The sequence below is a fragment of the Corvus moneduloides genome, chromosome 8 (genome assembly GCF_009650955.1).
Source record: "Corvus moneduloides isolate bCorMon1 chromosome 8, bCorMon1.pri, whole genome shotgun sequence".
NCBI classification, from domain to species: Eukaryota; Metazoa; Chordata; class Aves; order Passeriformes; family Corvidae; genus Corvus; species Corvus moneduloides.
Window position 1 is genome coordinate 15,428,346 of NC_045483.1, and position 12,489 is coordinate 15,440,834.

At 34.3% G+C, this 12,489-nt stretch overlaps 1 protein-coding gene across 13 annotated transcripts in view; it reads right to left on the minus strand.

Annotated features, from left to right (window-relative positions):
* The window catches only part of DNTT (DNA nucleotidylexotransferase), a 162,339-nt gene that overhangs the window by 55,611 nt on the left and 94,239 nt on the right, over positions 1 to 12,489 (minus strand). For all 13 annotated transcript variants that reach the window (XM_032117164.1, XM_032117163.1, XM_032117165.1 and 10 more), the window contains 3 exons: positions 12,163 to 12,234; positions 9,312 to 9,435; positions 8,019 to 8,151 (listed from right to left, as the gene is read on the minus strand). In XM_032117164.1, coding sequence (XP_031973055.1) covers positions 8,019 to 8,151; positions 9,312 to 9,435; positions 12,163 to 12,234 — 329 coding nt within the window. The remainder of the gene's footprint in view (positions 1 to 8,018; positions 8,152 to 9,311; positions 9,436 to 12,162; positions 12,235 to 12,489) is intronic.

Sequence of the window (12,489 nt, forward strand, 5' to 3'; positions counted from 1 at the left end):
GCACTGCACCACAAAAAAGGTTCTTCTTTTGACATTGCATCTCTATAAATGGATTAAACGAGCTGTGAATATCAGCATTTAACCAATAAAAAGAGATCTTTATTTATTTAGAATGTATCAGATCTGCTTCATCTAAAAGTCTAATTGAAAAGGCTATTCAGGTCAGCTGTGATATTAGAAGACAACTGAATCACATTTAATGCTACTTAAAGGATGTGAATGGGCTAAAAGGAAAAATTAAAAACCCTGGCCATTAAAATTTAATTTGACTTAGTGAAGCCATTAACATTTTGGTTTTATGCAGTGGCAAGCATTCCAAAAGTATTTCCATATAATTTAGAAACCTAGAAGTGCCAAATGGCTGATCCTCACATAGCAAAAATGATTGAAAGTGACCTTACAGGGCAAATCAGAAAAAAAAGTAAAATGAGAAAAATTTTTCAAATACCACCATTAGCTGTCATTCTGTTCTTCCTTCATGTAGAAACTGTCTTTTATTCTAGTAATTGTGCACTTTGGTTTTCATTTTAACATTGAATTCATTTGGATATCAAATGACTTAGACATGAAGATGTGTAAAGAAATAATCTATTTTTAAGACAATGCCCTGTCTTACTTCTACTAGTGTACCTGCAATATGCTGCTTTGCCACCACAAGCTTGCCTTTGCAATTTGAAAATGCCATTCCAATATTCCTTATACGCTGTAATAACAAATATCGTTGATAGCACAAAGCATCCATCAATGCAGTAACTTAAAAAACTTTCATCAGTTTCAAATGAAAACTTTGTCTAGATTAAAATGGTAACAAATCTGATCATGTATCAGTACATAAGTAAAATTTCAGATTGACTGCCTGACAAGGAAATGGAAACCCCTGGTTTTGGTTTTCATTCTCATTTTTTCCAATTCAGCTTAAAAAAAAAGAGAAAAAGCCAATACAAGAGACTTTAACAGTCCCAAAATAATACAGTCTGAGGTTTCATATCTTGCTTCCAAACATTATTTGTATTGCTCTGGTTTATTTACTAGCAGTCACCATCAGACTTGATAGGAAACAGAAAACACTAAACGCTATAAAGGCTCTTACAAATGCATTCCAGAAGGCGTAGGGTGATCATGGAAACTGTAAGACTAAAGGCAGGGGGTTTTCTGGCTCTACATAGAGAGTATGAAATTTCTGCCTTCATAGAATCAGCCACCTGCATTGCCACCTCCATGCTGGACCCACCACTTGAACTAGTTTTAGAGATGAGAGAGGTACATAGCCAAACAGCATCCTTCTAATGAGCTAAAAAGCCTGTGAAAGTAGGAAGGGGTTAGGTAGAGTAGAGCATGTAAAAAACTTTGAATCAACAAGTTTTTGAAAGACTTCAAAGTATATGCTCTGCTGAGTACTCAATTTTATGAAGTTTCATGGATTCTTAAAAAGTTCTTTTTGTCTATGACTCCCAGATACCTTATTCATCAGTTTCTACTTCATGATTAATTGTGGCTAATAATAGATTAAATGAGTGGAAAAATAATCAAAGCTCTAATGACAAAAGGAAGTATCTGAATTACTCCAATAGATTATCTTCTAAATTGACTTGGCTAACCATTAATTTGATTTTCTCCTTTCCCAACTTAATTTTTAATGGTTACAGAAAATTAAAAACAGAAACCAGTGATGATCTCTGTTCTTTCACAGTTGCAGTGTTCCTAACTCCTTCCACAGAATATTTTTACTTGCAGCATATCAATACCTCAAGTTCAAACACTTCTAATCTTAGAGAGTTTGATAAGGAAAGCTGTTGGAACCCTGGGTTTAGAAAATTTTGGTTTCTGGGATATATGTAACAATATGGAGGATTTGGGGTGTGGATTTGTTCTTCTTTTCTCCTTCTTCACAAATCTGGGTGTTCTGTTATTGGGTCAAAAAACCTGCAGTGTGGATCATGAATAGTTAGTTTTTGGATTATAAGTAAAAATAAATTACTTGGCATTCCATAACTGGGTAATTTGGACCTTAAAAGACCTTGGAAGTTAGAACTCGTGGCCATTTTCCACCTTGTTAACTAAGAGGCACATCCCGTGCAGCTGTGCCATAGATAAGAAAACAATAAACATCTAAGTCCAAAGAACGACCTACTGACATCTGCCTTTTAATCCAAATTCTCGGGAAAGGAACGGGAACAGAACGGAAAGGAAAGGGAGAAAATTAGCAGAAAGCTGTTTTCATAATCTTAAAAACCAGCCAGATCAGATTAGAACATCTCCAGGTTAAAAGTCTCATCCAAAGTAGGCTACAGTTTATCTGAGGAAAGGCTGTGCTCATGAATGATAGCCAAGTAGTCTCTTCAGTCTGTTGCTGGAATAATTGCTAGATTATTCCAGGATCTGCTTAAATTAGAGTGTGTGCAAACTACTATATCAGCTGAAATGTTCAGTGAGCAGCTTGCCTCACTGCTCCTTTATAGCAGATTTCTCTCTGGAAAAAAAAAAATGAAATACCAGCAGATAAAAAAATTTACTTATTTTAACAGCAGTAGAAAAAAGTAAGCAGAAATTACAGTATTTGGACTTGAGTACCTGGATACAGTTTATATCTTTCCTTACCACAGTTTTGTGTTTTGGAGTAAAAGAAAAGCATAGAAATAACCGTACCTAAGAACAGCGTAAATGCAAAGGTACACTGTAACAATGTGTAAGTAGAATAAGAAATCTCTGCTTAAGAGTTTGCCTAAAAACTTAATGAAAGAATCTTTTGCAAAATTAATTCTATTAGTTTAGTGAGTAAGTCTGGAACTATTTTAATACTAGAGCTGAGAAGAAAGAAAATAATTTGTGTAATAGGACTTCAAATACATTTACTCTGAGAAGTGAAAAAAATTTGGTGTCATTGTCAGGTATTCTAACTTCATTGAGGAACATCTACAGCCTCCAAAAGAATAATATTATTAGAAGTATCCAATATCAAAAGGTCAAATAGAGTTTTTTATCAGGATCAGAACTTGTGATCAAATGTTCTATGATTTATCAAGAAGTTCAGCCAGAAACCACATGACAAGCTCAGTTAAATAAACCACAAAGTCCTGCACATATTCCAAAAGCTTGGAAAGCATAAAATTCTTCACACATTCAATCTCACAGTCTCTCATTTATGAGCATGTGCCAACACAGTTAGATAAATGTGATTTCAGATGCCATATAGAAGTCTTATTTCTGAAACAAAGGTGTCACAATAACCTTGGTTATTTATCACTGCATGAACCTGTAAAATAATCTCTCAAAGCGTTTCTTTGTCTCAGCTATTTCATCTTATTTTATCTCCAAGACTGAAAGAAGTGATATCTTTAAATTATTTTCTTGGTACAGAACAGGAAAGACCAGAGTCCTGTACCATGTCATTACTTTATGCATCCCTTTGCCTTGTAGGAAATGTCACTGCACACAGGAATGAATTTTTTGCATTGTAATATACAAAAGTATGGCGGTGGTGCCTGACAAAAACACTGACCCTGTCCTTTGTTCTCTTCATTGCTTTTCTATTAACAATTCTTATCTACAAATGTTACAGAGCATCAAATCCTGATTTCTAAAAGATAATATAAAATTCAAGCAAGGAGATAGTGATCTACAATTAGGTTCATGTTAGGACAGAATTAACAATAAGAAAGTCTGGAAAGAACTTCCCTGAAGACTGATACAGCATGGAAAAATTAATCTCCCACAAAGATAAATAAAAGACAAGAGACACTAGTTACTCTTCATGATGCAATGCCCAAGACACTTGAACAACTTCTTAAGAACTGCAATATGAAAAATTACCTAAAAGTGTCTCTTTAGTCTACTTCACTTTCTCTAAAGGCTAAGGTAGGAGAAGCCAACAAAAGTGTGTCTAAGTAAATATTTGAGACAGTGAGAAGTGAAATCATAATACCAAGAGGACGACTAGATAATTTTCTAAAAAATAAGTGCATATTGATGATATAGTAACCATGTCCTTACATCATAGAGATACAATTCTACTGCTGCAGAGCTAACCACAACTGAGTGTGCTACATGCAACACAATAAAAATGAAATGTAATTTGTAAGTAATTTGTGAATTATATGGATAAAGCACACAGAAAGCCATCCTGAAAATGCAGTTCTTATATATATATATATATATAAAAAATATTGTTATTACTGTATGTAATTCTTATTCCAGATCCCTTCCTGAACTTCTCCAGCCAAATTTGGGGCTTGTGGGTATATGTATTGAGATATGAATAACCAGTAAAGAGATTGAAACCATAAACTACATATAGTATAGAGTGCTTCCTCCAAGAATTTTTGCTCTTATGAAACCCTCAATCTAGATCACATCTTGTGGCAAAACCAAGTATCAGCAGCTAAATCAAGTTCACTAAAACCCAGGATCTTAGAGTATCATCATAATGCTCCAGTGCATGGCAACCTTTTCTAGAAGTTGTTCTGAAGCCATATACTAACATGGAACTACAGGAAAAAGGGAAAAACTCCTCCAGTTTCACTGCCATGAAACCTACTGCAAAGTTATTTGTCTACTTGTGATTGCTAACAGCCCTACAACAATGCTAATATTACTATTAATAGTATTATCACACTGCTAATAGGAATAAAAACTTCTGTAGCATGCAGTGATATACACAAGACAAGATAATGCTATTACTACATAAATCTCCTTCATTCTCTTCATAGAATAAAACTTGCCCTTTTAATATCCAGGAAACAAAGTTGTCAGTTCCACACTTTAATGCATTTACAAGTGATTACACACATTAGCCTAAACTACACTCCTGCCTTGGCTATATCTGGGACAAGCGTATTATTAATCAGGGATGTTGCTTATTAGAATAAGGGGTTTTTTCTCCCCATCCCAGGGCCTCTGTTTATGTAGGAAGGGAAACTTCACCCTCAGTGGTTTTTTATCTTATGAGGTGCTATTCCCCACCTCAGAATTTGTCTTATTAACTTAAATCTCAAAATAAGAAAGGCTGAGCATTGAAAATAATACCATGCCAATTCAAACAGACTTGGCATGGCAAATTCAGGCTTCCAAATAACATTGTCTGTGGTATGATTTATACTGCACTATCAGCACCTTTGGTTCTTCCTTCTCTGCAGTCACCCTCCCTGACACCTTCCCTGAATAGACAATGAAATACATTGCACACCATGTGGGTGTATCTTATTTATTTCATAACTACAATTGCTCTACTTCTGTATTTCCATGCATTTCCATGTTGCAATTTCTGTTTCAAAATGACCCAGATAAATGTTGGAAGAGGACAAAAAAAAAGAAAAACTCTCCCAACCTTTCAATTCAAGCTATATTAAATGAAATTTGAGGAATGTTTTTTGCAGGTGGTTAGCCAAGTGTTCCTGTAGCAGAGCAAGGAGGATAAACTCATCCAGACTTCATTAATTTATTAATTTCTGCTCCTGAATTATTTCAAATTAGGAAGATATGAAGGGTTACCATCGTGATTCTTTTACTCTTTACAAGACTAGAAAAAGAAGCCATACAGAAGATTAGTGCTACAAGCTGAATCAAACCAAAGAAAAGTCCACAAAGAAGTTTGCTGGGATTTAAAATAAAACAAAACAAAACTTACTAATTTTAACTTTATACTATGCTTCTTAATTTTTATTAAAACAATTTTTACATCATCTGTTTTCTTGACATGTCAGGAATTTAAAGGAAAATATTTGGTGACATATTAAATATATCCATCCATGTATGTACATAATAGATTTGGGGAAAATAATGTAACTTTCATCTCTACTGAATCTCCATAGCTGTATGGAAGTTCCGCTCATTGTAATTCATCCAGTTCTCCTGCATAGTAAGGTTTATGAGACTCATGACTTCCAACTCTCCAATCAAAAAACTGGAGGAAAACAATCAACTGTTCACTTTTTCCAAGTTATCAAACTGAAATACAAACCAAGACAAATCTGGATCTTGGGGAATCAATATATTATTCAGACCAATCATGAGCTATTTTTCCTCTTATGTTAGCAGTACAAGGCGTAGTATAAGGGAATTGTTTGAATGATACAATTTGCCTATTTTATTAAAATATATAATGATGAAAAGAACGAAAAGTAATTTGGTAATTGAAAACCGTGAGCTACTTAACTTACACAAACTTCTTACTGAAGAATACTGCCTCTATAAGAGAAAGGCAAAACAGAACAGATATAACCAACCCTATTGCAACTCAACAATTAAAATATAGGTGCCTGAAAGAGGTACCTCAATCCATCAAGTTATCTGCAAATCCTACACTGCAGCATTTATTTTCCATGGGCTGGAAAAACATCATTTGGGATTGACATATTGAAACTTACAGCTTAATATATTCCTGTACATTTAAAGGCATGTAATTAGTATACAGAATTACCCACTAGTAGGCATCAATAGATACTTAAATGATTTCTCTTCTGGCTTGATACACAATTAGAGATACTAAAGCTTATTCTTAGTAAGAAAGAGAACGACTATCATATCTCCCCACAAGAATAAGCAAGACAAAAGGCTTATATTAGATTTGTGAGATTCAAACTTTGCAAATAGTATTCAACAAAGCTCACAAATACGTTATATTAGAAGAACTGGGACTTTTCAGTAAATAACCTGTAAGGCTCTGACCCATCTAGGCATGTGTAATCATTTACATCCAGGTTACCAATAACACAGGGTCCCTGACTGATTTGCATCAGTGGGGAGAGTGCCATCACATGTCTCCTAAAGACTCATTGAATGATGACACTTGAGGTTTTGAACATAAAATTTTATCTTGTTCTTATATTTCTAGTCAGGGTTCCTACTGAAGCTTAATGGTTCTTATTGACCAGACAGTTTTATAGAAATTATGTAGCTGGAGGATGCAAACATTCTTACAATAAATATGGGATATACAAGGAATAATTATAAACATCATTAAATTAAAAGATTATAAAAGCATTCAGCATAATAACTGTAATGTAGAAATTATAATTATATAAGGTCTTAACTTAGCACTGGACTGAGTCTGTGACATATCTAGGCTTACAAAATAAAACAGGTAATACATTACTTATTAATATTCTTCTGTCTTTTTCTCTCATACCAGTTTTAGGTGCATGAGAGTTACAGAAATGTATCTTTTGAGTTCTATAAGAATACTTTAAGTATTTTTGAAAGATATTTTTATTTTCAAAATATAGTCAAAATGTTATGAAGTAACAAATGAAGCAGCAAGAGCTAAGGTGCTGACGAGGGACTTTTTGGTTTAAGAACATCACATGTAGAATGAGAAGGACACAATGGGGGACTGAGAATAGAGCAAGGAAAGCAGAACTCCTGAAGACTATTCCCAGTCTCAGTACTGTGCTGTGTGGCTGTAAGAAAGCTCTCAATTAAGTGCTGAAAGAATAAATTGTTCCAAGCAACAGCTTTGTGGTTTGGTTTTGCAGAGCAAAATCAAAATTACTAGGAAAAAAAATCAGCCAGGAAAGGAATACTGAGATCATCCCATCTATACAGAGGTTAGTGTATATTTAATTTATCCAGTGCTTTATAGTCATTTTAGTAACTGTTTACTCCAAGTATACTTCTAACACTACAAACTGCCTCAGCACATTTCAAACTCATGTGACTAAGATCTCCTTAAACAAACACACAGCCACCCCCCCAAAAAAACCCAAACCAAGACTGCCTTAAGCCTATTTATTATGTCTTTCCTTCAAACATGGCCTTAGAATAGTCTCAGCCTTGGGAATTCAGATCCAGTAAAACTAACCATCTGCAGTAACAAAACACATAGCCCAAGACCGTCATAAAATTGCTCTCCTGTTTGAAAAAAAAACAAGCCAACCAACAAACCCGCAAAAAAAAAAAAAAAAAGTTGAAAACAAACACTGATACTTTCCCACCAAGCTTCTTTGATTTTTCCAAGACACAAACATCATCTTTTTAATGTACCTGAATAAAGCAGACAAGTGACCTCATTTGTTTTCACTCACCTCCTGAAACCACCAGTTATGGTAACTAAAGCATCCGGTAGAAATGTGCACACAGCATTCTTGACAATCAAGCTTACTGCATCTGCTTCTGCCTTAGATACACAGCTAACAAGGTCCTCATAGTAGAGAAACCCTGGAAATCAAAGGCAAAAAGTGCTGATCACTCCACAGAAATATCAAAATCTACACAGCATTATTCAAGGCCCAAATCACAGGTGGTGTGGGTGCAAGGGATCACAGGCCAGAGACAGCCTCTTTCTTCCCTCATCTTTGCCCTTAGAGTTTATATATATTTTTGCCATTATAATTTGTCATGTAATTTGTCAATATATCAGTCACAATAATTGCTCCACTATCTGAGGACCTGAATATTTATAAATTACTCTGACTTCCCTACCAGCTCCCATCAATGGCATTTTTGGATTCAAAAAGACAGACTTCCCAAAATAATGGTGTTCTACACAAGTACAGGGCTCAGAAGTATGTGAAATACCCTAGCTATCTTATTTCTGATCACAGAGGTTGTGTCAAAAGAACCCAGTATGGCAGCTTGCTTCACACTTGAATATGACATGTAAAAGAAAAAAAGACAAAGGAGCATAAATATAAGAAAGCTGATCCAAGGGATTCTGAGGTGATATAAAGCACATGAATTTCAAGGGATTCTGAGGTGATATAAAGCACATGGATTTAATGCAAAAATAAAGTTACATTGTTTTAGTGTCATATTATAGAATATGTTTTCCTTAATATAACTAACTCCTTTGTTTAAATTAGTTCACTTATTTAAGAAAACAGTGCACACACAGAATCTGTGGGGAAGCAACATTATTCAAATAACCATGTTTAACACTTTAAAGCTAAGATGTGCTAGGATTATGGAAAGAATTATATAAGTACTTTATTACAAGTCTAGATCTATCACTAAAGTAGGGCTGCCTTGAGGGAGACAGATCTCCTCTGAAAACTAATTCTGGGTTTTCCCAATTTTGTAATTTTTTCACAACCTGTGCAATAATGAACCATTAATATTTTCATGTATAAGAGATTTCATTTGGTATCCGTGCAAGCAATTTAAAAATATGCATATTCCTATGTTTTGAATGACATTATGACATTATTTTTAATTAGGAGCTCAGCTGGTCCAAGTACTATTTTCACCCAATAATTCAGTATTGACACAACACTGCAGCAAGAGAACAGATGTATAAATGAACTTTGCCTTCCCCTGTGCTTCTGTTTTCCAGTTCTTAGAGCACTGAGATACAAGTTTTTATGACACTTTCACCTTACCTGCTTTCTGCATTTTTGACAGCTTCAGGGTCTTGTCAGCTTTTACCTCTTCCACAGTTCGCAAACCCATTCTGTACCATTTCTCAGATGTCTTCACTCCCACTCCAAAGACAGAAGTAAATTGCTAAAGTCGGTAGGAAAATACACATTTCAGTGTTGTTTTCTAAAGGAGCAGTGAATTAAAAATAAGTAGGTAACAACAAGGTTTCACAAGGAAAGTAATGGGCAGAGTTAATCCTACATTGAAGATAAATAGCATAATAAAAATATACAAATTCAGCTTCCCTTCTTTGCATAACTACATTGAATAGAGAACTGGTTTTATACATGGACAGTTCTCATTATCATGTGATCTAAACAATACAGTAGTAGTCCCAGCACCTTAATGTAATTTACCAAAATGTACACTTTTAACTAAGGTTTGATTCAAGGGTAGTAGCCTTTATTTTTACTCCATTTATTAATAGAAATGCAAACAGCAACATTAGGTAGCTCGATTCCCTGACACTGACCTGATAGAATAAGAGATATCACAAGATTATCTTCATAATTTGACTGACATTACAGCTTTGTGTTATATGCACTGCCAGCTCTCAAAACAAAAGAGCAAAAAACCAAACAAACAAGCAAACAAAAAAAGGGGGGGGAAAGGCAAAAACAACAAAAAACAAACAAAAAATAAAAACAGAACAAACAAACAAAAAACCACACATATATCCCCCAAAAAACACACACACAAAAAACAACCTAAAACAAACCAAAATCTACCAGTCTACCAGAAATTTTTTGGTGGTTATATTCCATTTATTCCAAAGTAATGTTCAATAGCTTATTACCTGTGAAAAAATCTACAGCAAAAATGTCGCTGTTGTAAGCATTATTCAATGGATCGATATCTCAGATGAACAGTGATATGAAAGCAAGAGGGAAAACTTTCATGCTTGCTTAAATGCATGCTCTTTAAGTTCAGTTAGTCAATACCGAAGCTCTCCAGACTTTATTTGTACTTTTATGGAATTCAGTGAGTACCTGTGTAAGACATGAATAACTGCTGTTCTCCATTGAATCTACAACCTCTGAATTCCAACCATGATAGCTTTATTTTGTGGTTTTGTGAAGATATTAATTCATTGGAAATAATTAAGATTAAAAAAGAGAAAAATTAAAATAATGGATAATATTAAATAGGAATTGCCCCAGATTTTGTATATAATGGGTGAAATTACCTATTCTTTGTCTCAATCATGTGTGCTTATAAAAGGATGTGATTTTTTAAATACTTAGGTTGTTATCTTTTTAATGTTTTTACTGGTGCAGAAATATTTTCAAAAGGGTCTATTACTGGGTTTTAAACAATTCTAAGAGATTTAATTAACACTGGGATAGAGAACTAAAGAAAATGGATTCTGTGCACCCAAATTTTTAGGGTGCACAGTGGTTTTTTTCTTTCCATACTAAGACCCATTGTTATTTAGCATATTTATAGATGCTAGAGATGCTGTCAGCTGTGCAGCACAAGTAACAGGGAGCCCATTTCTTCAGTTGTGTGTGGGGGCACTGCTTCTTTTCAGCTGGTGAAATGAATTATGTGAACTCACTCTCTGCAGCACCTACTTCCATAAGGAGGCATTCATGTCCCTACATCTTAAACATTGACTATAACTTAATTTGATAACCATGGTCCTGGGGCCAGAAGTGATCTTTTAAATCATAAGTGAAGCAGCAGGCACCAGGACTATGACAAACAGTAAAATCTAGGAATTCACTAATATGAGATTCTTCTTAGAATCTCATAAAAAATTGGTGGAAACAACTGGTTACAACTAATTTAGCCAAAATGTTGAGATGTGCTCAGCTAACAAGAGAGCCATGTAAGTTTGTTGTAATTTTGCATGTGAAATGAGGCATAAAGCATATTTGAGATAATTTGTCCCCTGATAGGTTCTATTCTAATCTTCAAGAGATTTTCTTAAACCCTGAACTGTAAGATTTAATAGCTGTTCCTCAACCATGCTGTAATGCAATCATGCATTAATAAGCAAGTCTGCTCCTTGAATCCTGCTATACATGTGAACATGCTACACCTCCTTTTGAATATTGCTATAGATGGCATCAACAGCTGCCACTGAACATCCTTCCATACCTGTGTTGTAGGTCAGAGAGAATGGAAGAACCTTTGGATACCTGAAGTAAAACTGAGTGATGCCATGGAGAATTAAACAGTCCCATTAAACAGTACCATTAAACAGTCCCATCTTACTCTGTTTTAATTTTTCTGAAGACAGAAACAGTGTATTTATAGTGATCAAAAATGCAGATAAAATTGAAAAAATATTTGTTCATCTTATATGTTTCTAATGCAGAATTCAATTAATGTTTTGGAAATGGGAACTGCAGTATTTATGCAGTTTAGATTCCCTGCAACTATGAAGTAGTGTGACTATGACTCTACAATCTCCCTAAGGAAGAAACAGCTCCAGCCCTCCTTCTGCCTCACACAAAAGAGAATTACAATAGATCTGAGTCATCTTCTTCACCTGGTATTTTTTTAATTCCAGAATGAAATGTAGTGTTAAAACGATAATCAGCTGAGACAGAAATAAACTCACGATTGCATTAAACTTACAGCAAAGAGGATGCATTACATCACTTAAGAGCAACTAGGTATACATCACATTAATTAAAAATAGAAAATAATTTCACATTATTCCTTATCACAGTTTCTTGATCTCCATATCTTTCTTTGTACTTGATATTGATTGTTCCTTTATAATAAAATTGATGAGTTTGTCCACGTTCTACAAAAGGGAAGACAATTTTAAACAACAGCAACAAAACTCAAAGGATTTACCTTAAATGCCTTGTATCGCTCATCATTTAACACTTCTCTAACTCTAGAACTCTCTCCTTCTTCAATAATCTCCTAAACAAAGAAAAATATTACTTATAAAAAATAAATTTAAAAATCAATTTGTAAGATCTTACCACAATTACAAGATTTAGTAAAGTAATCTAAAATCAAGTTTTATCAATATTTATCAATCAATAAACAGAACCCTTAGCAAGCATATGGTTTTATTCTCTTAGGATCAACTTCTGCAACCCTTTTAAAGACAGAAAATTACTGAAGGATGAAGGAGAAACTGGAACCACAGAATAAATTCACAGTACTACTCAC